The sequence below is a fragment of the Idiotropiscis lumnitzeri genome, chromosome 20 (assembly GCF_059441095.1).
Source record: "Idiotropiscis lumnitzeri isolate Australia: NSW breed Sydney's pygmy pipehorse chromosome 20, RoL_Ilum_1.0, whole genome shotgun sequence".
Taxonomy (NCBI): Eukaryota; Metazoa; Chordata; class Actinopteri; order Syngnathiformes; family Syngnathidae; genus Idiotropiscis; species Idiotropiscis lumnitzeri.
In genome coordinates, this window is record NC_142410.1 from 11400722 (window position 1) to 11425342 (window position 24621).

General features: G+C 40.3%; 1 protein-coding gene across 1 annotated transcript in view; it reads right to left on the bottom strand.

The window, feature by feature from the left end:
* Window positions 1-24621, bottom strand: part of etv4 (ETS variant transcription factor 4) — a 33456-nt gene that overhangs the window by 3918 nt on the left and 4917 nt on the right. The window contains exons 5-10 of the mRNA XM_088284032.1: window positions 20940-20993; window positions 11455-11587; window positions 11093-11278; window positions 10654-11015; window positions 8251-8319; window positions 7434-7481 (exon numbers count right to left, since the gene is read on the bottom strand). Of these exons, the coding sequence (XP_088140158.1) occupies window positions 7434-7481; window positions 8251-8319; window positions 10654-11015; window positions 11093-11278; window positions 11455-11587; window positions 20940-20993 (852 nt within the window). The remainder of the gene's footprint in view (window positions 1-7433; window positions 7482-8250; window positions 8320-10653; window positions 11016-11092; window positions 11279-11454; window positions 11588-20939; window positions 20994-24621) is intronic.

A 24621-nucleotide genomic window follows, 5' to 3' on the forward strand; every position in this document is an offset into this window, starting at 1 on the left:
AAACACCATGTATAGTAAGGCGTTTTTTTACTAAAAAAAAAAAACAACCATGTATAGTAAGGCGTTTTTTTTACTAATAAAAAAAATGACCATGTATAGTAAGGCGTTTTTTTTACTAAAAAAAAAAAACGACCATGTATAGTAAGGCGTTTTTTGTCGAAAAAAAACCCCCAAAAAAACGACCATGTATACTAAGGCGTTTTTGCGAAAAAAAACGACCATGTATAGTAAGGCGTTTTTTGCTAAAAAAAAAAAAAAAATGACCATGTATACTAAGGCGTTTTTGCTAATAAAAAAAATAGTAAAAAAGTAAGGTGTTTTTTTTTACAAAAAAAAAAAACCATGTATAGTAAGGCGTTTTTTTACTAAAATAAAAAAACAACCATGTATAGTAAGGCGTTTTTTTACTAATAAAAAAAATGACCATGTATAGTAAGGCGTTTTTTTTACTAAAAAAAAAAAACGACCATGTATAGTAAGGCGTTTTTTTACTAATAAAAAAAATGACCATGTATAGTAAGGCGTTTTTTTTACTAAAAAAAAAAAACGACCATGTATAGTAAGGCGTTTTTTTACTAAAAAAAAAAAAAAAAAAATGACCATGTATAGTAAGGCGTTTTTGCTAAAAAAAAAAAAGACCATGTATAGTAAGGCGTTTTTGCTAAAAAAAAAAACAACCATGTATAGTAAGGCGTTTTTGCGAAAAAAAACGACCATGTATAGTAAGGCGTTTTTTTACTAAAAAAAAAAAACGACCATGTATAGTAAGGCGTTTTTTGTCGAAAAAAACCCCCCAAAAAAACGACCATGTATACTAAGGCGTTTTTGCGAAAAAAAACGACCATGTATAGTAAGGCGTTTTTTGCTAAAAAAAAAAAAAAAAATGACCATGTATACTAAGGCGTTTTTGCTAATAAAAAAAATAGTAAAAAAGTAAGGTGTTTTTTTTTACAAAAAAAAAAACACCATGTATAGTAAGGCGTTTTTTTACTAAAAAAAAAAAACAACCATGTATAGTAAGGCGTTTTTTTACTAATAAAAAAAATGACCATGTATAGTAAGGCGTTTTTTTTACTAAAAAAAAAAAACGACCATGTATAGTAAGGCGTTTTTTTACTAATAAAAAAAATGACCATGTATAGTAAGGCGTTTTTTTACTAAAAAAAAAAAAAAAATGACCATGTATAGTAAGGCGTTTTTGCTAAAAAAAAAAACAACCATGTATAGTAAGGCGTTTTTGCGAAAAAAAACGACCATGTATAGTAAGGCGTTTTTTTACTAAAAAAAAAAAACGACCATGTATAGTAAGGCGTTTTTTGTCGAAAAAAACCCCCCAAAAAAACGACCATGTATACTAAGGCGTTTTTGCGAAAAAAAAACGACCATGTATAGTAAGGCGTTTTTTGCTAAAAAAAAAAAAAAAATGACCATGTATACTAAGGCGTTTTTGCTAATAAAAAAAATAGTAAAAAAGTAAGGTGTTTTTTTTTACAAAAAAAAAAAACACCATGTATAGTAAGGCGTTTTTTTACTAAAAAAAAAAAACAACCATGTATAGTAAGGCGTTTTTTTACTAATAAAAAAAATGACCATGTATAGTAAGGCGTTTTTTTTACTAAAAAAAAAAAACGACCATGTATAGTAAGGCGTTTTTTGTCGAAAAAAAACCCCCAAAAAAACGACCATGTATACTAAGGCGTTTTTGCGAAAAAAAACGACCATGTATAGTAAGGCGTTTTTTGCTAAAAAAAAAAAAAAAATGACCATGTATACTAAGGCGTTTTTGCTAATAAAAAAAATAGTAAAAAAGTAAGGTGTTTTTTTTTACAAAAAAAAAAAACCATGTATAGTAAGGCGTTTTTTTACTAAAATAAAAAAACAACCATGTATAGTAAGGCGTTTTTTTACTAATAAAAAAAATGACCATGTATAGTAAGGCGTTTTTTTACTAATAAAAAAAATGACCATGTATAGTAAGGCGTTTTTTTTACTAAAAAAAAAAAACGACCATGTATAGTAAGGCGTTTTTTTACTAAAAAAAAAAAAAAAAAAATGACCATGTATAGTAAGGCGTTTTTGCTAAAAAAAAAAAAAGACCATGTATAGTAAGGCGTTTTTGCTAAAAAAAAAACCAACCATGTATAGTAAGGCGTTTTTGCGAAAAAAAACGACCATGTATAGTAAGGCGTTTTTTTACTAAAAAAAAAAAACGACCATGTATAGTAAGGCGTTTTTTGTCGAAAAAAACCCCCCAAAAAAACGACCATGTATACTAAGGCGTTTTTGCGAAAAAAAACGACCATGTATAGTAAGGCGTTTTTTGCTAAAAAAAAAAAAAAAATGACCATGTATACTAAGGCGTTTTTGCTAATAAAAAAAATAGTAAAAAAGTAAGGTGTTTTTTTTTACAAAAAAAAAAACACCATGTATAGTAAGGCGTTTTTTTACTAAAAAAAAAAAACAACCATGTATAGTAAGGCGTTTTTTTACTAATAAAAAAAATGACCATGTATAGTAAGGCGTTTTTTTTACTAAAAAAAAAAAACGACCATGTATAGTAAGGCGTTTTTTTACTAATAAAAAAAATGACCATGTATAGTAAGGCGTTTTTTTACTAAAAAAAAAAAAAAAATGACCATGTATAGTAAGGCGTTTTTGCTAAAAAAAAAAACAACCATGTATAGTAAGGCGTTTTTGCGAAAAAAAACGACCATGTATAGTAAGGCGTTTTTTTACTAAAAAAAAAAAACGACCATGTATAGTAAGGCGTTTTTTGTCGAAAAAAAACCCCCAAAAAAACGACCATGTATACTAAGGCGTTTTTGCGAAAAAAAAACGACCATGTATAGTAAGGCGTTTTTTGCTAAAAAAAAAAAAAAAATGACCATGTATACTAAGGCGTTTTTGCTAATAAAAAAAATAGTAAAAAAGTAAGGTGTTTTTTTTTACAAAAAAAAAAAACACCATGTATAGTAAGGCGTTTTTTTACTAAAATAAAAAAACAACCATGTATAGTAAGGCGTTTTTTTACTAATAAAAAAAATGACCATGTATAGTAAGGCGTTTTTTTTACTAAAAAAAAAAAACGACCATGTATAGTAAGGCGTTTTTTTACTAATAAAAAAAATGACCATGTATAGTAAGGCGTTTTTTTTACTAAAAAAAAAAAACGACCATGTATAGTAAGGCGTTTTTTTACTAAAAAAAAAAAAAAAAAAATGACCATGTATAGTAAGGCGTTTTTGCTAAAAAAAAAAATGACCATGTATAGTAAGGCGTTTTTGCTAAAAAAAAAAACAACCATGTATAGTAAGGCGTTTTTGCGAAAAAAAACGACCATGTATAGTAAGGCGTTTTTTTACTAAAAAAAAAAAACGACCATGTATAGTAAGGCGTTTTTTGTCGAAAAAAACCCCCCAAAAAAACGACCATGTATACTAAGGCGTTTTTGCGAAAAAAAACGACCATGTATAGTAAGGCGTTTTTTGCTAAAAAAAAAAAAAAAATGACCATGTATACTAAGGCGTTTTTGCTAATAAAAAAAATAGTAAAAAAGTAAGGTGTTTTTTTTTACAAAAAAAAAAACACCATGTATAGTAAGGCGTTTTTTTACTAAAAAAAAAAAACAACCATGTATAGTAAGGCGTTTTTTTACTAATAAAAAAAATGACCATGTATAGTAAGGCGTTTTTTTTACTAAAAAAAAAAAACGACCATGTATAGTAAGGCGTTTTTTTACTAATAAAAAAAATGACCATGTATAGTAAGGCGTTTTTTTTACTAAAAAAAAAAAACGACCATGTATAGTAAGGCGTTTTTTTACTAAAAAAAAAAAAAAAAATGACCATGTATAGTAAGGCGTTTTTGCTAAAAAAAAAAATGACCATGTATAGTAAGGCGTTTTTGCTAAAAAAAAAAAAAACAACCATGTATAGTAAGGCGTTTTTGCGAAAAAAAACGACCATGTATAGTAAGGCGTTTTTTGCTAAAAAAAAAAAACAACCATGTATAGTAAGGCGTTTTTTTTACTAAAAAAAAAAAACGACCATGTATAGTAAGGCTTTTTTGCTAATAAAAAAACGACCACGTATAGTAAGGCGTTTTTGCGAAAAAAAAAACAAAAAAAAACGACCATGTATACTAAGGCGTTTTTGCTAATAAAAAAATGACCATGTATAGTAAGGCGTTTTATTACTAAAAAAAAAAAACGACCATGTATAGTAAGGCGTTTTTTGTCGAAAAAAACCCCCAAAAAAACGACCATGTATACTAAGGCGTTTTTGCGAAAAAAAACGACCATGTATAGTAAGGCGTTTTTTGCTAAAAAAAAAAAAAAAAATGACCATGTATACTAAGGCGTTTTTGCTAATAAAAAAAATAGTAAAAAAGTAAGGTGTTTTTTTTTACAAAAAAAAAAACACCATGTATAGTAAGGCGTTTTTTTACTAAAAAAAAAAAACAACCATGTATAGTAAGGCGTTTTTTTACTAATAAAAAAAATGACCATGTATAGTAAGGTGTTTTTTTTACTAAAAAAAAAAAACGACCATGTATAGTAAGGCGTTTTTTTACTAATAAAAAAAATGACCATGTATAGTAAGGCGTTTTTTTTACTAAAAAAAAAAACGACCATGTATAGTAAGGCGTTTTTTTTACTAAAAAAAAAAAACGACCATGTATAGTAAGGCGTTTTTTTACTAAAAAAAAAAAACGACCATGTATAGTAAGGCGTTTTTTTACTAAAAAAAAAAAAAAAAAAATGACCATGTATAGTAAGGCGTTTTTGCTAAAAAAAAAAATGACCATGTATAGTAAGGCGTTTTTGCTAAAAAAAAAAACAACCATGTATAGTAAGGCGTTTTTGCGAAAAAAAACGACCATGTATAGTAAGGCGTTTTTTTACTAAAAAAAAAAAACGACCATGTATAGTAAGGCGTTTTTTGTCGAAAAAAACCCCCCAAAAAAACGACCATGTATACTAAGGCGTTTTTGCGAAAAAAAACGACCATGTATAGTAAGGCGTTTTTTGCTAAAAAAAAAAAAAAAATGACCATGTATACTAAGGCGTTTATGCTAATAAAAAAAATAGTAAAAAAGTAAGGTGTTTTTTTTTACAAAAAAAAAAACACCATGTATAGTAAGGCGTTTTTTTACTAAAAAAAAAAAACAACCATGTATAGTAAGGCGTTTTTTTACTAATAAAAAAAATGACCATGTATAGTAAGGCGTTTTTTTTACTAAAAAAAAAAAACGACCATGTATAGTAAGGCGTTTTTTTACTAATAAAAAAAATGACCATGTATAGTAAGGCGTTTTTTTTACTAAAAAAAAAAAACGACCATGTATAGTAAGGCGTTTTTTTACTAAAAAAAAAAAAAAAAATGACCATGTATAGTAAGGCGTTTTTGCTAAAAAAAAAAATGACCATGTATAGTAAGGCGTTTTTGCTAAAAAAAAAAAAAACAACCATGTATAGTAAGGCGTTTTTGCGAAAAAAAACGACCATGTATAGTAAGGCGTTTTTTGCTAAAAAAAAAAACAACCATGTATAGTAAGGCGTTTTTTTTACTAAAAAAAAAAAACGACCATGTATAGTAAGGCTTTTTTGCTAATAAAAAAACGACCACGTATAGTAAGGCGTTTTTGCGAAAAAAAAAACAAAAAAAAACGACCATGTATACTAAGGCGTTTTTGCTAATAAAAAAATGACCATGTATAGTAAGGCGTTTTATTACTAAAAAAAAAAAACGACCATGTATAGTAAGGCGTTTTTTGTCGAAAAAAACCCCCAAAAAAACGACCATGTATACTAAGGCGTTTTTGCGAAAAAAAACGACCATGTATAGTAAGGCGTTTTTTGCTAAAAAAAAAAAAAAAAATGACCATGTATACTAAGGCGTTTTTGCTAATAAAAAAAATAGTAAAAAAGTAAGGTGTTTTTTTTTACAAAAAAAAAAACACCATGTATAGTAAGGCGTTTTTTTACTAAAAAAAAAAAACAACCATGTATAGTAAGGCGTTTTTTTACTAATAAAAAAAATGACCATGTATAGTAAGGTGTTTTTTTTACTAAAAAAAAAAAACGACCATGTATAGTAAGGCGTTTTTTTACTAATAAAAAAAATGACCATGTATAGTAAGGCGTTTTTTTTACTAAAAAAAAAAACGACCATGTATAGTAAGGCGTTTTTTTACTAAAAAAAAAAAAAAAAATGACCATGTATAGTAAGGCGTTTTTGCTAAAAAAAAAAACAACCATGTATAGTAAGGCGTTTTTTTACTAAAAAAAAAAAAAAAAATGACCATGTATAGTAAGGCGTTTTTGCGGAAAAAAAACAACCATGTATAGTAAGGCGTTTTTGCGAAAAAAAAACGACCATGTATAGTAAGGCGTTTTTTGCTAAAAAAAAAAAAAAAAACGACCATGTATACTAAGGCGTTTTTGCTAATAAAAAAAATAGTAAAAAAGTAAGGTGTTTTTTTTACAAAAAAAAAAAAAACACCATGTATAGTAAGGCGTTTTTTTACTAATAAAAAAAATGACCATGTATAGTAAGGCGTTTTTTTTACTAAAAAAAAAAAACGACCATGTATAGTAAGGCGTTTTTTGCTAATAAAAAAACGACCATGTATAGTAAGGCGTTTTTTTTACTAAAAAAAAAAAACCGACCATGTATAGTAAGGCGTTTTTTGCTAATAAAAAAACGACCATGTATAGTAAGGCGTTTTTTTAATAATAAAAAAAATGACCATGTATAGTAAGGCGTTTTTTTTTACTAAAAAAAAAAAACGACCATGTATAGTAAGGCGTTTTTTTACTAATAAAAAAAATGACCATGTATAGTAAGGCGTTTTTTTTACTAAAAAAAAAAAACGACCATGTATAGTAAGGCGTTTTTTGCTAATAAAAAAACGACCATGTATAGTAAGGCGTTTTTTTACTAAAAAAAAAAAAAAATTACCATGTATAGTAAGGCGTTTTTTTACTAATAAAAAAAATGACCATGTATAGTAAGGCGTTTTTTTTACTAAAAAAAAAAAACGACCATGTATAGTAAGGCGTTTTTTTACTAAAAAAAAAAAAAAAAATGACCATGTATAGTAAGGCGTTTTTGCTAAAAAAAAAAAAAAACGACCATGCATAGTAAGGCGTTTTTTGTCGGAAAAAAAAAAAAAAAGCGACCATGTATAGTAAGGCGTTTTTTGTCGAAAAAAAAAACCCTTTCTATACATGGTTGTTTTTTTTTTAAACAATATCAGTTGACTGTCCGCCATAAACAAGCGTGGAAATGCGAGACGCGCAACAAGGGAGAAGGGGCACACGTCAGTGCCCTGAGGCACACCGCACCATCAGCGGCGAGTTCTCACGCTGAAATAAAAGCCGCTAAACTTCAAGTCGAGCATCTCGTGTTTCGTCCGGAGCGATAACTCACCTTCAAACTTCTCCGGGACCACGCGAGAGTCGTTCTCAAACCCGTAACCTAGGCAACGACAAGCACATTTGCGTCAGCGTCAGTGGGTTGCATAACAAGAGTGTTTTGGAGCAAAAACGATGCGGAAAGCTCTTGAGCATCAAGGAGAACCTGTTGCGGTCTCAACAGAAGGAACTTTGGGGTCGCAGTCTAACCACTCACAAACTACGACAGGAACAAGGACAGCCTAATGCAAACATATTTTTTTTCATTTTACAAAACAAAATTCCAGACAAAAATATAAAATGGCGAGAAGAAAAAGTTCATTTCCAAGCTTTGTAAAGCATTTACAGTTGTAAAAAATATTTATCTGAAAAACTTTTTTGTCAAGATAAAAATGTTGCTTTTTGCCACAGAAAATAAGTATTTTTCTTGGAAAAGGTTATTACCTCGGATAAAGAGACACTTCTTTCAAGAAACGAAGGGAGAACAAACATTTTTATAGGAAAAAATATTTTTTCCATGGAAAAAAGTCCCCCCCTCAAAAAAAGAATGCTGGTAAAAAAAAAAGATTGATTTTTTTTTTCTTACCCCAAAGAAAAACATGATTCTGTGTAAAGTGGAAACAAGGGAAACTAATTCTAGGAGGAAAAAAGTGACTTTTTTTTGTTCTTTGGAAATGGTTGGCTATTTCTTGAAAAAAAAAAAAAGATTATTTTTACCCCAAAAAATTGTGAGGAAAACAGTTAAAAAAAAAGTTCCCCAATCCAAGAGTCAAATCAATCTTCAGGGAGGGCAAAAGAAAAAAATGCTCAAGATTTGGTCGTGTCTTCTTTACCTTCGGAGGCCGGCTGAGGGTTGGCGTAGGCTTCGCTGTGGTGGTACATGGAAGAGCAACCAGACACATCTGCCAAAAAAAGAAAGAAATGCCAAATCAAACATTTATTCAAACTGAATCTTGAAATGAGTGTAGAGCCTGATAGCTTCATAAAAGAAGTCAAATAATTGCAGGTAAACCGTAGATAAAGTGAATGCAATCATGATAGTGTGTGTGTGTGTGTGGGGGTGTGTGTGTGTTTGTGTCAATCCCAGGAACAAAAACAAGCGAGCATAATAAGCACAAAAGGTGCAGCAGTGAGTCACTGTGGCGGAATGCAACGCTCCCGATAAGATGCCATTGAGAGCGTTGTGTGTGTGTGTGTGTGTGTGTGTGTGTCGGTGTGCGCGCGCAAGCGATGCGACAGAGCGAGTGTCTTTGTTACATTTCAATAGTTCGCAATAATCAGTGCAAGTTATCACATCAATTGTTTTATTTTCATATTGTATCAAAGCTGCTATTATTATTTCATGAATGAAAACTCACACTCCGCAAGTTTTTTGTATTTTTTTAAAACCCAGTAATAATTATATACAAGAAATGTTTTGATAACGGTAAGCTATCTTTCAAGAAAAAAAAAGAGAAATTATGTTATTTTAATTTTTTTATTTTTAAAACAAGGTAAGATTTGTTTTCGGTGCCAAAAACGTCGCACAAAAAAAGATTTTTTTTTCTACTTTAGAAAAAAGGGTGGATGTTTTTCCCCCCAGAAAAAGTAGTGAAATTACAACAAAATTTAAAGGAAAAAATTTGTTTGATATTTTTCTTCTTGAGTAGTGTTCCAGGTTAAAACGTTTTCCACCAACAACGAACAAAAGAATTCTCAATTTTAATTTTTTTCCAAAGTAAATATGGGGGCGCCATTTTGGAATTGTTTTTATTTTGATTTTGTTTATTTCCCTTTGGGAAAATGATTCATTTCTTTCTGACCGTTCTGGCATCAGGTGACCCTTTCACTTCGTAGACGTCATTTTCAATATGGCTGCCACCTCCGAACGGGTCACGCCCGCTGACTCGGAAGCGGCGGCACCGGCGATTGGCTGGACGCCGAGGCGGGTGGGCGTCGACAAGAGTTGACTGGCGGTCTTCGGGTTCGTCTAAGACTTGACTTTTTTTGGTAACTCAGAGCTGGTTTTGCATGGAAGAGCTGGTTTGTGCTTGTAGCTTGTTGTTGTTCAAAACTGCTTCATACCCTGCCCCCCTCCCCTTCCCGCCCGCCCTCGCGAGAGGTTCGGGTTACTGCGGCCGCACTCATTTTTCCATTATGAGTTGATGGGGCTGCAGCAAAAGGAAGCCACCGGTGCAACGTGAAACCTTGCGGCCTCCGCCGGGGACTCTAGTCTTTCCTCTGCCCTCCATTTTCTCAATGAAATTCCTCCACCGCATCCAGGGAGGGAGGCGGGAAGTATGGCGAGGAGGGAAGACTTTGGAGAGCAGGAAGGAGAAGGTGCAAACGTGCCAGAAAATAACTTTTTTTTTTTTCCTCGAGTGTCCGAGGAGTGAAGTGGAGGGGAGGAGGAGAAAAAGTTTGCTTCTTTACGGACATTTTGTTCCAATGCTTGCTGAGACGACAAAAAGCGGTTTGGGGACTGAAATTTGGCCTCACTACTATTTATTCCATCAAGTCAGTATAAGTTTGGATATTTTTCGCCTAGAACACACTCAAGACGTCTACTTTGCTTCCTATCCGAATGAGACTGTTCTGTATTTAAAAATATATACATGTGGACGTAGTGGGGGAAAAAAAAGGATTTCAAGAATACATTTTAAAAATTGTCACAGTTTCAAATAAAAAGAAACTGGAGAAAAATATTGTTAGGTTAGGGGTTAAGGTTAGGGTTTAGGGTTTGGGGTAGGGTTAGTGTTAATGTTAGGGTTATGGTTATGGTTAGGGGTCAGGGGTCAAGGGGTAGTGGTAGGGTTACATTTTTTTCTTGAAAAGTTTTCGCTTTTTTTTCGGTGTGGCCCGACTACTCATATTTGAGCTAATTTTTGTCACAATTTTGATCTAAAAAAATTAAAAATAAATCATGGGGAAAAAAAAGCTTTTTCCTTCAGTCATAATAAAATAAAATGTTTTAATTTTTAGAATGATCTTTTTTTCTCCTGAGTACAATCACTTTTTTCTTGCTTTTTAGTAATTTACAATTTTATTCTACATAAACATTTTTAAGATATTTTTGTAAATATTTTTTAACTGAAAATGTGTTTTTTTAAAAAACATATACATATATATTTTATCTCCAAAATATTCTAAAAACATAGAACATGTATTCCCAAAATGTTGGATTTTTTTTCCAGTCTGGCTCTAACGTTCCTTTTTAGCTATTGTGTGTATTTCCTTGTCTCGTGCCCACTTCTCACCTGTGTCGTAGGTGTAGTCTGTGGGCTCCTGCTTGACCATCATATGTGCCGGCGGGAACCTGTGCGGGTGCACCTGCGAATGCGGGTGTTGGGGTCCGTGGGGCGGCATCCCGTGCCCTCGTCCGGTGCCGTGCGCCCCCACGTGTCCCGCCCGCTCGTAGAGGGGGTCCATATATTCTTGTTTGAAGCTCTGCTGCAGGTAGGGCATGCAGGTGTCCGAGTGCTGCCGGTGGTAGCCGCCGCCCCCAGCCCCGCCTCCACCCCCGCAGCCGTGTCCTGCCGAGGCGGAGGGCATTCGCTGGAAGGCTTGCGAGGCAGCGGGGAATGGCGGGCACATGGGGTCTCCTGAGGGGCCCTGATATCTGGAGGTGAGCGAGAGGATTAACGTTTGCAATTCACACGAGCGGCCAAAAATTTGGGGTGTCCGCTTGAGGCTGACCTGGCATTGAGGGGGTACGTGTTGCTCGGCAGCGGCTGCGAAGCGGCGGCGGCGTTCATGTAGCCGGCGTCGGGCCGGCCGGCCGCCGCGGGTTTGGGCGAGTAATGCTGCTGCATGGGCGACATGGGGGTGCCCGGGCAGGACCGCTTGGACCCCCCTGCCCCGCCCCTTTTTTGCTCAGAGGCACTGTGGAAGACATGCAAATAAGACCTCCGATATAATTTGACGGGGAGACATTTCTGACTAACAATGCCTTCGACTCTCTTGGGACCTGAATTTCTTTCAGGGCTAAAACCTTCCTTGGTGACAAGAACCTCTCTGGGCCGTGACGAGAACCTTTCAGAGGGTGTTCTGATGCTCACCTGGCATAAAGGCACTGCTCCCCATTGGCAGCGTAGCCAAAATTGGGCTTGTGGCTGCACGACTGGCTGGGGTCCGAACCCGGACTCTGCGGCTCCTTCTTGATGGTGACGGGCGGACTGTGAAAGGCCACCGCTGTCAACACACACAAGAGACCAAAGACACACAGTTAGCCAAAGGCATCAAAAGCATTTCCGTAAAAAAAAAAAAATCATCAAAATGTTTCTGGTTATTTGGACAATTTTTGTAATATTTCAAATTTGGCTCTGTCGTGTCAAATTTGTTGTCACAATTTACTTGGGGACGTGAAGACTTTCCTGTAAAAACATGAACAACACGCGTGACCTTTGTTTGGTGTCACTCGAGTACGATTATCCACAAAAGTAGTTCAGGATATTTCCATTCAAGCACTTGAACGTGTTTCACACGCAACGCGGTGCTTGTGTGTGCGTGTGGCGTGAACACACGAGCACATTCCAGGCCAAAGTCTCGGCGCCCACTTTGCAGACACAACAGCCAACTTCCCTCAAAGCTAAACAAGTCTGCCACCAAAGCAAACGTCACACCTGCGTGCCAACTATGCGCGCGCACACACACACACTTAATCACACAGAAAAAAAAAAAGTTGGAATTCTTTCCTATTTGCAACCAGATGTTGACTTGTAGCGCAACGCGGCCAATCACGCGTCAGCTGTTATTGACACGATCGGGAAGCCTCACATCTGCACACTCAAAGCGAGCTGTCACTCAAAGGGGAAGCTGGACTGGGCTGGTGGTGGGGGGGTTCTTGGTGGAACATTCTCATGCACCCCCCCCCCCACCTCTCAAAGAAAAACATCCAAAGTGAAGCTTCAAGCTGTGCCGAGGGCTGGTGTTTATTATGTGAGGGGAGGCTTTGGGCCCGAGACGTGTACAGGATGTTTTTCTGGTCCCGGCAGGGTAAACAGCAGCAGCTGTGCACTTCCACTTGGGGGAGGGGTGCGTTCATTCATGTGCGTGTCTGGAATCTCCATGGGTGTGTACCTGCGTCTGTGCTGCTGCGCGCCTGCGTGCGGGGCCGGCCCAGAGAATTGCACGCTGCGTTTCATTCATAAAAAAAAAAAAAAAACGGCCGAGCGGCAAGCATGTGTGGCCCGAAAGTGAAAGAGCTCGTCGTTTCATCCGGCCCAGAGAATTGCACGCTGCGTTTCATTCATATAAAAAAAAAAAAACGGCCGAGCGGCAAGCATGTGTGGCCCGAAAGTGAAAGAGCTCGTCGTTTCATCGGGTTGCCGTGCACAACCGACGGATCATTTTCTGGCAACTTTCCTCAAATCAAACATCCACTTCCAAAAATAAATGATGGCGTCGACATTTACAACGGCAGGGCCGGTCATGTAAACGGAAGAAGAACCAGAAAGAGAGAACGAGAGCGAGTGAGAGAAAGCGAGAGTCGTGTTTTTTTCGGATTTTTATTTGCGATGCGTCGTGACGTCCTCGCGGGGATGTTTTTAGCTCGTGGCGGAGTTGCAAGGTGCATACAGTACGTGTGACAAAATCCTGAACGAGTCCAAATCAAGCAAATCAAATCGAGCCCAGTCAGGTCATCGCTTGGATTAACGAAGTCACGACTCAAGTCCACCGATCCGATCATCACGATAAGAAATATTCGCACGTTCGCCACCGAATGAAAACCAAGTCAAGTCCAGTCCGATTTGAGTCAAGTCATGTGACTCGAGTCCCGCCGCCTCCGGCTCACGGCCATTATTTGGACAACCAGGACGTGGAAAAAAAAAACTTGCGCCGAGAAGGACAAATGAAGGAAAGCAGATGTTGCGATTGAAGTTGACCAGACGTCAAGTCCCGAAGATTCCCGGCAGCTCCTTTGAGAGCTAAACTCAAAAGACCTGCTCCCGTCCGTCTATTTGCCGGAATGTCAGAGCAACTGCCTATTGTCGGCTGGGGGGGTGAGGGGGTGGGGGGCTACAGGGGACGACTCCCAACCGGCTGAAGGCGGGGGCGTACTTTTACATATGCAAATGTGAACTGCGGTGAGGGTGGAGGAAGGTGATGGTCATGGCTGAGTGCTTTAGGAAGTGAAGGGATCATTACATCAGCGAGGGGGGGCGGGGGGGCTTCCCATTCAACACACACACCACAAACAAATCACAAGAGGCGGCCGGGCCGAGCTGGGCCGGGATGCCCCCCCCCACACCCACCCAATCCATCCAGCGCACAATGAGCCTCTCAGCTGAGGCGCACCACTGGGAATTCACGTCGAGTGGATTCCTGCGGGATTGCGAAAACACACAAACGCGGGTGAGAGCGACGCGCTAAAATAAGCTTGCGTCAACGAAAGCCGTGTGGAGAGACGCGTTGGAATTGCACACCTTTGCTTCTTTGTTTTAGAATAATAATATATAACCGCTGCCATGAGAAACATGAATGCGCACTCTGAGCAAATAAAAGCCGCCACGGCCAACAAAATCTTTTTTTGGGGGGGGAAACATCGTTTTGTTGTTTTTGGACCTTGCAAAAGAAATGTTTGCAAAACTCGCCAACAGAAACCTGACACGGCAATGCAAAAAAAAAAATGTTTGTATATGCTGCCAAACACCAAATTTCATCTAACAAAACAGCAATTTCAATTTTCAATCTGAGAGCCACCAAAGTTAACGTAAAATAAAAAAAAACAGATATAAGGTTTCTCTTTCTAGGATTCGATGTTAGTCATATTGTGTGCTGATGCTGGCGTGAGTACAAATTTTTGCAGTCTTTGCGCTTCACTGGAAAAAAAGCAAAGGCTGAACCATTTGCAGTTTTGCAGCATCTTTACGTAAAGGAGATTATGCCACAAAAAAAAAAAAAGAAAAGAAAAAACACACAAAAGCAATTAGAATGTCATCAATCTATTTCTGCTTTGTGGAATTGTAAATCACAGCGAGACAGCGAGGCGGGAGAGGAAGTGAGGCAACATTGCAAACATGTGCGCGGCATGTGCGCTCCTCTCGGGTCGACGCGCAGTCAGGAAAGCCGACGAGGACGAGCGCGACGAGCGCGACGCGGTCACCGTCACGCCGATGTGCTCTCTTATCTGATGTCGGGAATTTTAACCGCATGGACGGGAAACGACGACGGATGACTCGAGCCTTGCCAACACCTTGAGATGCAAAACCGTATTTTTCCCAAAAAGTCCATATGTCAAGTTTATTATTATTTATTATTCAAACAAAATCTGAGAAAGGAGACGAGTGCAACATCAGCAAAGCGACTTGTTGCGCCGTCGCGGCCTCTTGCCAACAGCGAGGGTGACAAACGTTGGCCAACAGGAAGCGGACATGGCGTCATCCGTTGCCGTGGTTTTCTGCAAATGTCACACTCTCACTTCCCTGTGCGTGGAAACGCCACTTTTTGTCAGCCAGGGTGAGAAGCCACTTGTCCGAGCGTGTCGCCACGCAGCACGACAGAAAGTCTTCACCTCGACTGACCAAGGTCGATTTTTCAGCGATCTTAACTTTTGCGTCTTATTAGTTGTCTCTTCTTATTTTGTCAAAAATAAACAAGTATTTATTTTGTGTTTAAAGAGAAGTACACTTTGCGTCTTTAAGTAAATCACAAAACATTCCCTTAAAAATGTCCGCTAGCTTAACGCTAACACACAATGGAAAATGCCACGGACGGGCTAACGAAACTAGCATCGATGTTGCTTTATCGGTACTTGTACTTAAGTGTGAGTACTTTTGCCGCCTTTGACTACAGAAGATCATTCCGTTGTAAATGATGGTCTCGTTTGGATGTGTCCCGCACTAAAGAGGGCGATAAACCTTGCGAGCGTCTTGACGCGATGCGTCAACATCGTGACGTGTTCTCCCCGCTGTCCACTTCACTTCCAAACGTGCCGCGTTTGCACTTCTGACTTCCATCGAGCCGCCGTAAATCTGACGCTCACGATGCAGGACAATACATCCCTGTCGCGGAACACGCGCGGCCTGAGCGACATCTCGCTATAGGCGAGGGTGGGATGTAATTAATTTGACACCATATTGACTCCTCAGCCCCTCCCCCACTCTCAATATAGCCGCCCCCCGCTTAATGTAGCAATCGATGACTCCACACGTTTGTGAGATGATATAATGAGCTCCCGCTGCTTGATGGGATTATTTTGCACGCAAAGGCGCTTCAGGGAGGAACCGTTGGCTTAGCTAAACGCGGGGAACAGCATGCCGCGTCATATACAACGACCACAATGTACAGCAGGACCTCGACTAACAAGTTGGATTTTGTTTCACATTCTTAAAGAAGACAAACAGTTCAGTTTTCTATATAAAAAAAAAAAATATATATATATATACAAAAATGATGAACAGTTTCATGAAGTGTCAAATGTAAGCTACATTAGCTTAATAGCTAGCACGCTTGCCGATGTCAATAAAGTGTTTCACTGAGAAGACAAACTAATGTACAATATGGAGACTACTTCGGGACTATCGACAAAATATGTGATTGCAAACGTGTTAATACAGCAACAAAGCTAGCAAGCTAACCAAAGCACAGCTAATGCGCGCTAAGTGGCTAATAGGCGAGTATACTGTGACCAAGAAAAATTGTATGACTTGACTAACGTCTTGCTTAACCCAAGTGAGCAATTGTGCCCTTTGTAATATTATATAATAAATCATTAACACCCCCCCCCACGCACAAACACACACACACAAATTTAGCGAAAAATAACGAAAACTGACTTTGGAGTATGCTTCACTTTAGCATACAAAGACACCACTGACTGGAAATTAGCAACACGCAATTCTTGCTGATCCTCTTAGCAAGCCCTCTCGCCACCCCCCCTCCGTCACCCCCCCCCCATCTCAATATCATGATGGAGATCTCTAAATGCTTCACGACACAATTTGACCCGCACGTGTCTTAACTCTCTTCCCCCCGAGCTGATTTATCTGCACTTTATCTCTATCAAGTCATCTATCAGTTGCTCTGTTGGGGCGAGGGGGGGTGGCTGAGGATCGATGTGCTACACTCTGCTACCCCCCCCCCAAACCCCCACCAGCACGCCTACAGGCTTGTGTCAGGGGGTCAAGATAATCATGTGCACTCTGTGTGTGTAAACTGGAGAGGAATGGCGGCCAAAATCAGCTCATCTTACTTTGTGGCAAAAAAAACAAATGAGGACTGAAACTGATTTTCCTGGCAACATTTGAACGCATCAGCCCGTCTCCACATGACAACTTCAAATGGAAGACTTCTCTTCATCATCATCATCATCATCATCATCATCATCATGAGCCCTTTTGTCCATAGTTCCAAGAAGAGTAAGCGGAGCCACACACATACACACACACACACTACTATAACACACACACACACTCGTGCTCATTTATAAAGCTTTGCTCCTGACCCCACTTCACCCCCCCCCTCCTTCATTCAGGTGTTTCATGAACTGCTTAATGGCAATAAAGCAGCACGTCAGGTCTTCTTCTACAACTAATTTGTTACTGACGCTATAGAAGTCACAATATGGCGGCAAAGCACTACTTTCCAATTAGACAGGGCCGTGGAATGACTAAACGAAGCTCCTCCCTTCATTGCAACAGTTTTTTGGGCCATCAAGATCAGAAGAACGGAGGATTGTTTGGATTCCGCAAATGTACCAAAAGGTTATTTATTTCACGACTGTAAATAAATGACATCAAAAGATGACGCAATGCTGTAAAAAAAACAAAAACAAAAAAAAAGGTGTGTGTGTGTTTGTGTGTGGGGGCGCAAACACCAGCGTCTCTTGGGTGCTGTGAATGGGGGCTCGCCAACCTCAGCTGGCTTTTCACAAGCAGCCCATTCATAAAACCGCCACTGCGTGTGTGTGCGCGCGCATGCGCCGAACTGCGAGGAGTCAAGCGTGCCAGAAAGAGGCGTCGCGTTGGTGGCTTGCGCGCTAGTCGCTGGCAGGCACCTGGCTGTTTTTGCTGTTGCGTAGCACCTCTATTTCGGAAAAAGAAAAGGACGACAGCAGCGATGGAGCTGCATGTTCCGGAGGCGAGAAAGAGGAGGAGGAGGAGGAGGGAGGTGCTCAGTCGTCCCGCCTCGGTTGCTCGTTCAACAAGAGGAGGTCCACGTGAGTGAAGTGCTGCAGGGACGACGACGTCATTTTAAGCTCGATTTAAGGAAAAGAAAGTTTGTAATTTGGTTCTTTTTTTCATGTAAGCCATAAGCAGGCTACTACTACTTTGGTCGCTTAGCAACCAGTGCCAAATATGGACATGCTTGCACCTGGCCACCATTGTCCCTGCTTTAATGAATCAGAACATCTTCACAATGACCTGACTGAGAGCAGCCACCTAATTTGTTCTCTTTTCGCAACACGTCGATCATCAACAAAAGGAAGCAAAGTGCAAATGAATCTCAACTCATAGCGAAACGTGAGCAGAGTTTCGACCGTCGTCAGACAGGTTAGTTTCACCCTACGGATGATGTGTCGCCGCACAATCTCCACCGCCACTCATGGTGAACATATTAGTAGCCAAAAAAAAAAAAGAGCGTGCAAAAATTGCCGGTTGTGTGAAGGAGTTCGGAGCAGCTCGACGCTTGCTTCCGCTCGCCATTCACTCCGGCGGCTCCTTGCTCTCCTTTGCGTCGTCTTCCTGAAAAGGAGTGCAACGGCGCTCGATGGCCGCAACTTCCTACGTAATTACTGCAAGGCACAAAACCAAACAATCGTCCCATACAGCTCAGAAATCACTGGATTAGTTCACATCTTGGAACACTCAAACTCTCTCTCTCTGTGTGTGTGTGTGTGTAAAAGAGCAGAGAATTTGACACACACACCCCCACGCACACACACACACACAGGAAGGGAGGGAGGGCTTTGGAGTATCCACTTGGAAAGAAGGACGAGGGCGCAAAAGGGGGGGACTGTATTTTTTTTTTTTTTTATGAATGGAGCGCAAAGGAGCGCGCGGCCCGAGAGGCACACTTCCTCTTACGCAGGCAGGGAAGAAAATTTATGAATGGCTCGCGTCGAGTGTAAACAAAGACGAAGGGATCTCGGCGTCTCGGCGCACCCGACGATATTCGGGATTGTGGACGACACAACACGTTCACAGCGGGGAAATATTTTTGGGATTCTTTTCACAATTTAAACTTCGTGACCATTAAACACGTGCAAGGTCGTTGAACCCACGTGCGATGTGTGTTTTATGATGATAACACCGCTCAAGGCATTTTTAATCTTTTTTTTTTTTTTTTTTAAATCAGAGATGCAAGTGAACTTTTTTGTAATATTGAGCAATACTTATGAGGGTTAGTTTCAGCAACAGATGAAATTTTTTTTCGCAAACGTTAGGACTATAAATTACAACACACGATAAAATCCGTAACAAAAAATTTAAATATTAAATAAAAGAAGTGCTATCTGCCTTAAAAAAAAAAACAAAACCACACGTACTCGGATGAGGTGTGTCAACATTTTCGCCGCAGTTATTGCACAACAAGCAACACACCATCAACGTCGCTTCTGTCAACTCTTGACGAGCAGTCGGCAACTTCGAAATGTTAGAGTATCACCCCCCCCCCACTCAACACACGCACGCACTTTTGCACCACGGCAGCCTGCAAACACAGAGCACTTGTCAGCTCAACGAGAGAGAGGCAGCAGACGAGATCAATTTACCAGATGTGCACGACACTATTGCGCAATCCGTCAGTGTGAAATTCTCTTGTGTAACTTAAGTGTTGTTGTTTTGTTTTTTTAAATAACGCCCCGTTGGTGGCCACGCCCGTGCAGGTAACAAGCAGACACGGTAAACAGGCTTGCCGGGGCGCCGCGTTTGTCCGCAAGCATCAATTATACTCCAGCCGGGCGAGATTAGAGTCGGTCTTTCTGCTTGAATACTCTTAGACATGCTAGTTTCAATAACAGGTGAGTCACCTGCGCAGATGTCTTTCAATTCCAACGCCGGTTGAACTTTTAACTCCTGGCAGCAGATCAAGACTGATCCCATTCTTTAGCGGTGAACATCGGAAGGCCACAATAGGAACAAAATAATCGGCATTGTGTCGTGGAGACTGCTTAAATGGCGTTATCTTTGTGTGATGTTGTAATAGACAAAAAAAATTAAAAAGCAGACAAAAATACGAATATTAGCCTGTTCGTCAATTAGGTCCTCAAGACATCTAAATGCGATTTTTCCAAAAATTCCTTTCATCAGGCTTCTGATTAGCGAAAATAGTTTATTGTGGATTTTTGTCATTTTTAACTTTCAAATATTAAATACTTGGCTCAAGGAAGGTTGCGCAAACACTGGATCAAACCAGATTCTTTCAATGCCGAAATGCCAACCTGTCAAGTCGCGCGTCGTCAAAAGCGCCAGATCTTCCGAAACAAACCTCAGTGTTCGTGTCACTATAGACGCCGGTCAAAGTTTAAGAGTCGGAGTGACTGTGAGCAGCGGGGACACTCTCTGTCAACACAAAGCGTCCCTTCGCCTTTAAATGAAGTGCCCGTCAACGTGGAGCCCCCCCCGTGACCCCGCAAATCACGGCGGGGTCAGCAGTTAGCATCAGGCCGACGGGCGATTGGCTGACCGGGCCCGAGGGGGTTAAGTAGACATGACCCCTGCGCGCCCTCGGGTTCATCTGCGCTTCCGCCGGCGCTTTGTGGCCCTAATGGACGGCGACAATGTTGCGGGCGGGGACGTGTCATGTGGGGATCGCGCTTAGACGGCGCCGAGTTTGCACACTAAAGATGGCGTGCAGGATGTCCCTGTCACTTTTTTCATGCCAAGTCACACAAAATTTAGGCAAGATGTAAATTAGTCTTCAAAGTTCATGCAAGCCAATATAGTCGCAAGTCTTGAAATTGTCGAATTGAGTGTGACTCAGGTCAAGTCATGTGACTCGAGTCCCGCCACCTCTGCTTCATAAAGACACACGGCAGCGTCCACATGAATGGATGTTTGGACGAGGGCGCACCTCCCCACCTGGATCCTGAAGCGCCATTGTTAACAAAACGGAAGCACATTCAAATAGTTTGCTTTCCCTTTTTACATCTTCCTCCCGCATAAAGGCCCATCATTGGACCTGAATCCGCTTTTCTACCGGTTTCCTGGGCCGGACCCTCTCGGCTTTTCAAGAGCATGCAAATGGTGGGCTGCACGGCACAAAGCCGAGGCCCTTTGGTGTGCTGCGTTTTGTCTGCCGGAGAGATTACAGTGAACGACTGCTCATCGCGCACGACACATTCCAGAGCCACTCGTGACAGGTAAAAAGCCACAATCTGGAGGACACCATTAAAAATTTTTCCATTGTCGTTTTTTTGGGTCGCAGAGCCCCCACTGACACCTCCGCTGGCCAACGTTTGACCTTGCTGTCACAACACGAGCAAGTCTGGTGACACCAGATCACATGAGATAAACAATAAAATCTCCGGGGGTATTTGACCCGAAAACAATCTGATGGATGCATGAGTTCTGGAAGGACAAAGAAAAGTCAAAGTACTCACAGTTCTCCGAGTGGAAATCCGGAACAAACTGCTCGTCGCTGTCAGGAACCTGAGCTGGAAGTAGAAGACAGAAAAGTTCACATAAGCAGCCTGTCAAACTTAAAAGAGGCATTTTCAGAGAAACAAACTTTTGTGAAATTAAACATCTTCAGAAAAGTTGTCTGCAAGCAAGACTGATTGTTGCCATCGTCAACTTGCCTGATTGTGACTTGAGTGCGATGTCGATAGTCGAACATGGCTAACTCATGATACGACAAAAACGGGGAACTCCTTAACGTTACACCACGTATCGGTCCGGGTGTGTTTAAGCGGGCTACTGTGTACAATATCGCATTTATTGCACGAGTTGTGCTCATATTGTATTGTATTTACTTGAACGAAGTGAAGCCACGTCCGCGTTGCGATTTCTTCTTCGTTGGTTTTGCTGCAACTTCCTGTTTGGAGTCGACTGCGCAACGCCCACAGCGCGCACAGAGGCGGCGTCGGGGTTTGCGTCCTAATTTTTTTTTCTCGAATTTAATCGAAGGCATTCTCTATTGTTCGTTTTTAACGACCATTTATTACTTATTATTAATTTTTTAATAATTGTTATTGAGACAAGCTAGGTATTATAAACTTGCTTTACAATATTGAAACCCTTCAATAAAGCTCCAACCTGATCGGAAGCACCAGCCAAAGCTTGAAATGCTTTGTTGAAGTCATAAATCTGTCCTGCAAGCCTATTTTGAAAGATGAACCTTGATTTGAAACCTCAATCCCTAATTTGAAACCCCAACCCAGATTACAAATCAGTATCCAGTCTTTAAACCCTACTTTAAAACCCGAACTCAGATTTGAAACCCCAACTTCAAAGGTATTAAACCCATGACACTGGCTTCACACCTCAACCAAGGCATGAAAATGTTGGTTGAAGCCAAACCCTGGCATGAAAATCTAATTTGAAAGCCTGATTTAAAATTACAACCCAGGCTAGTTGCAACCTTGTTTGAAACATCCCCCACCTGGGTTCTGTGATGTAAGTGCAAAGCAATGGAAAGTCACATGAAAAGCTTTCTCGCCGTCTTCCTGCTCAGCGTTTAGCTCATTCATTCGAGAGCTGCAAACATCATGCCTGCGAGCTTACGGCCCAGCGGGGGGGTTCTGACCTCCGCACCCCCACAACGGCGCATTGGCACTCATTTCCAACCTGCGTGTGTGCACGTGTGTGTGTGTGCGACCCCGCATCCAGGCAGCACAATGGTGAATGGACGGGGATTCCTAACGCCGGCCCACAGCACAATAGCGCGTGTCTGAGGCCGCCTGCACCTGGGCCGCCGTCGCTGACTGGACTCATTCACGTCCAGTCGGGATGAGTTTCATTCACTAATCTGCCGCTTTTGAAAAGGCAAACGGGAGCGAGGAATCGCTGATGGCATTCATGTAACGCATGCGCACCAACAACTCTTCTTCGGAAGTCATTAAAAACAAACAGATACTGAACCAGTTCTGAATTCTCTCCACCGTGACCAAAAGGGCCCAGTTCCACATCATAGGGACCACAAAATATTTTCTCCCAGAGGTTTGGGAGCTTTTGCTGCAAAATTTATAAATCATCATCGAGTGATTTCAGGCAGCGCTTCTTCACGCGAGATGCGGACAGAATCCAGACCAGCGCGACTTGGCTAAACAAAGTCAGCGCGACAGTGACAAGTGGCATCCGAGTCACGGCGCCTGGCACGTTTCCTCGCTCGCTGAGCCAGAACAGTCGCTCTGGATTTCTGCAGTGAACATAAACAGCTGCCCGTCCAATCACACTCAATTAGAATTTGACCTGAACACGAAACACGAGCAAATGTGTCATGTGGAAAGAAGCCAAGCACGGCAGCATGAATATTTGGACTATTTTGGCCCGCCGCATTTGTGATCGATTGTTGGATGGTCTCGTTAAAATGCGAACAGCGTGATGAAGACGACTGTTTAAATAACGATTCTAATTTCATTTCAATTCACGGAAACTATGATAACCTCACTTAAACCCGAGTTCGGGTTTCAGTTGATTCACTCTCAGTCCTGCTTGTGTCCACATTTTGAGTGCGAGACAAACAACAGGCAGCCAGCACACACAAAAAAAATAAGCAAATCAGATATTTAATCAAATCATTCACTTTTTCTTGTCATCACACTTCTCCCTACTGTGCACAGAAAACCGGATGACCGGATGACACTTTTTTTTTTTTTTGTGGCATGTTCAGACACACATCATTGATTACTAATGCAACGTAGCATCCGGCGGCCTGCTGAGACCTAATAATAACAACATTAGTCGCTAAATTGCCACTGTTTGGCCTCAGGGTTGGCTTGGATTGCATTTTTTTTTTCTTGAGCAAAGGGAAGAGACAACGAAGCGGACCAACAACGAGCCGCGCACATGCAGCAATTGCATATTTCCCCATTGAAACGAATGGAAACACTGCTAATCCGTTCCAGCCCAAGTGCGCCTAATGATGTGCCCTCATTGGCCACCGGGGGCAGTATAGGGCACTCATGAAGAAGAGCTTAACAACTGACTCAAGTAAGATATGTGAGGATAAAGAATATATGCTCGTCAGTATTGTCATATTATTCAACTCAACTTCTTAAGGAACACTTTTTCAAATATGCTGCTTTTTAACGAGACTGATTTTTCGGCATTTTGCATTGTGTGTTAGCATCAAGCTAATGGACTTTCTTCTGGCAAAGCTACGTGGTTGTTCCCAATACATAAGGTGTAATTATCTTGAACAGTCGACTTCAAATGGGAGTGGAAAGAAATGGCTTGAGGCCTCTTTTTGGAAGAATTGTTCACGTTCTGCCAAAAAAAAAAAAATACTTAAAAAATTGCCATTTACACATTCTCATCGTGGTGACCTTAATCAAAGTACACACACACCTGAAAATGTAGTTGGGTACAGTAACTGAGGATGTGTGCAGTACTTTGTTACTTTCAACGCTTGCAGGAACTTTAAGATACAAGTCGGCACAAGAAGCAAAAGTGTGTTTTTAAAATCAACACACACACCAGCGAACCCCCCCCCCCTCCCTGGTGGGAGTTCCTGGGTGTATAAACCTGAGGGCCAATAAGACAAGCCGCAACAAGCTTTCCCGGAGCTTGCCGTCCGCCGCTTCCGCTCACCTCCTCATGGCCAAAAGGGAGAGAAAAAGAAAAAAAAATTCCCGGAGCTTCTCTGCTGTTTACAATCGGGGCAAATCCCTCAAAAGTGCAATCGCTGAAGATAAAGTCTTTAATTAATGCGACAGGAAAAGGAGAAGGTCTGCACTCAAGCCGCTATTTAAAGTTAAATAACGTCTTTGCTGCGCTTCAGCTGGGATGCGATTACCAAAATAAGTTGATATGTCACATGACCTTTTTACTTATGATCGGGACTATGATTAGTCACAAGTCCACGGCAATTATTTCAGATTTTTCCATTGAAACAGACATTTTGGCATGGATTTTATGCTTCGTTTTTGTTTCTTTTAGTTTTACGCCGTGTGTGGTTTTAGACTGTCTCAGCAACTGTGTGTTTTTTTTTTTTTTTACAGCCTGACAATGACACACCCGCCGGTGTCCGTCCTTTTCACATGCGGCGTCGAAAGCGACAAGTTCACTTCACACCAGCGTCCCGACACACACAAAGACAAAAGACCAGCGGCAATAAAAGTG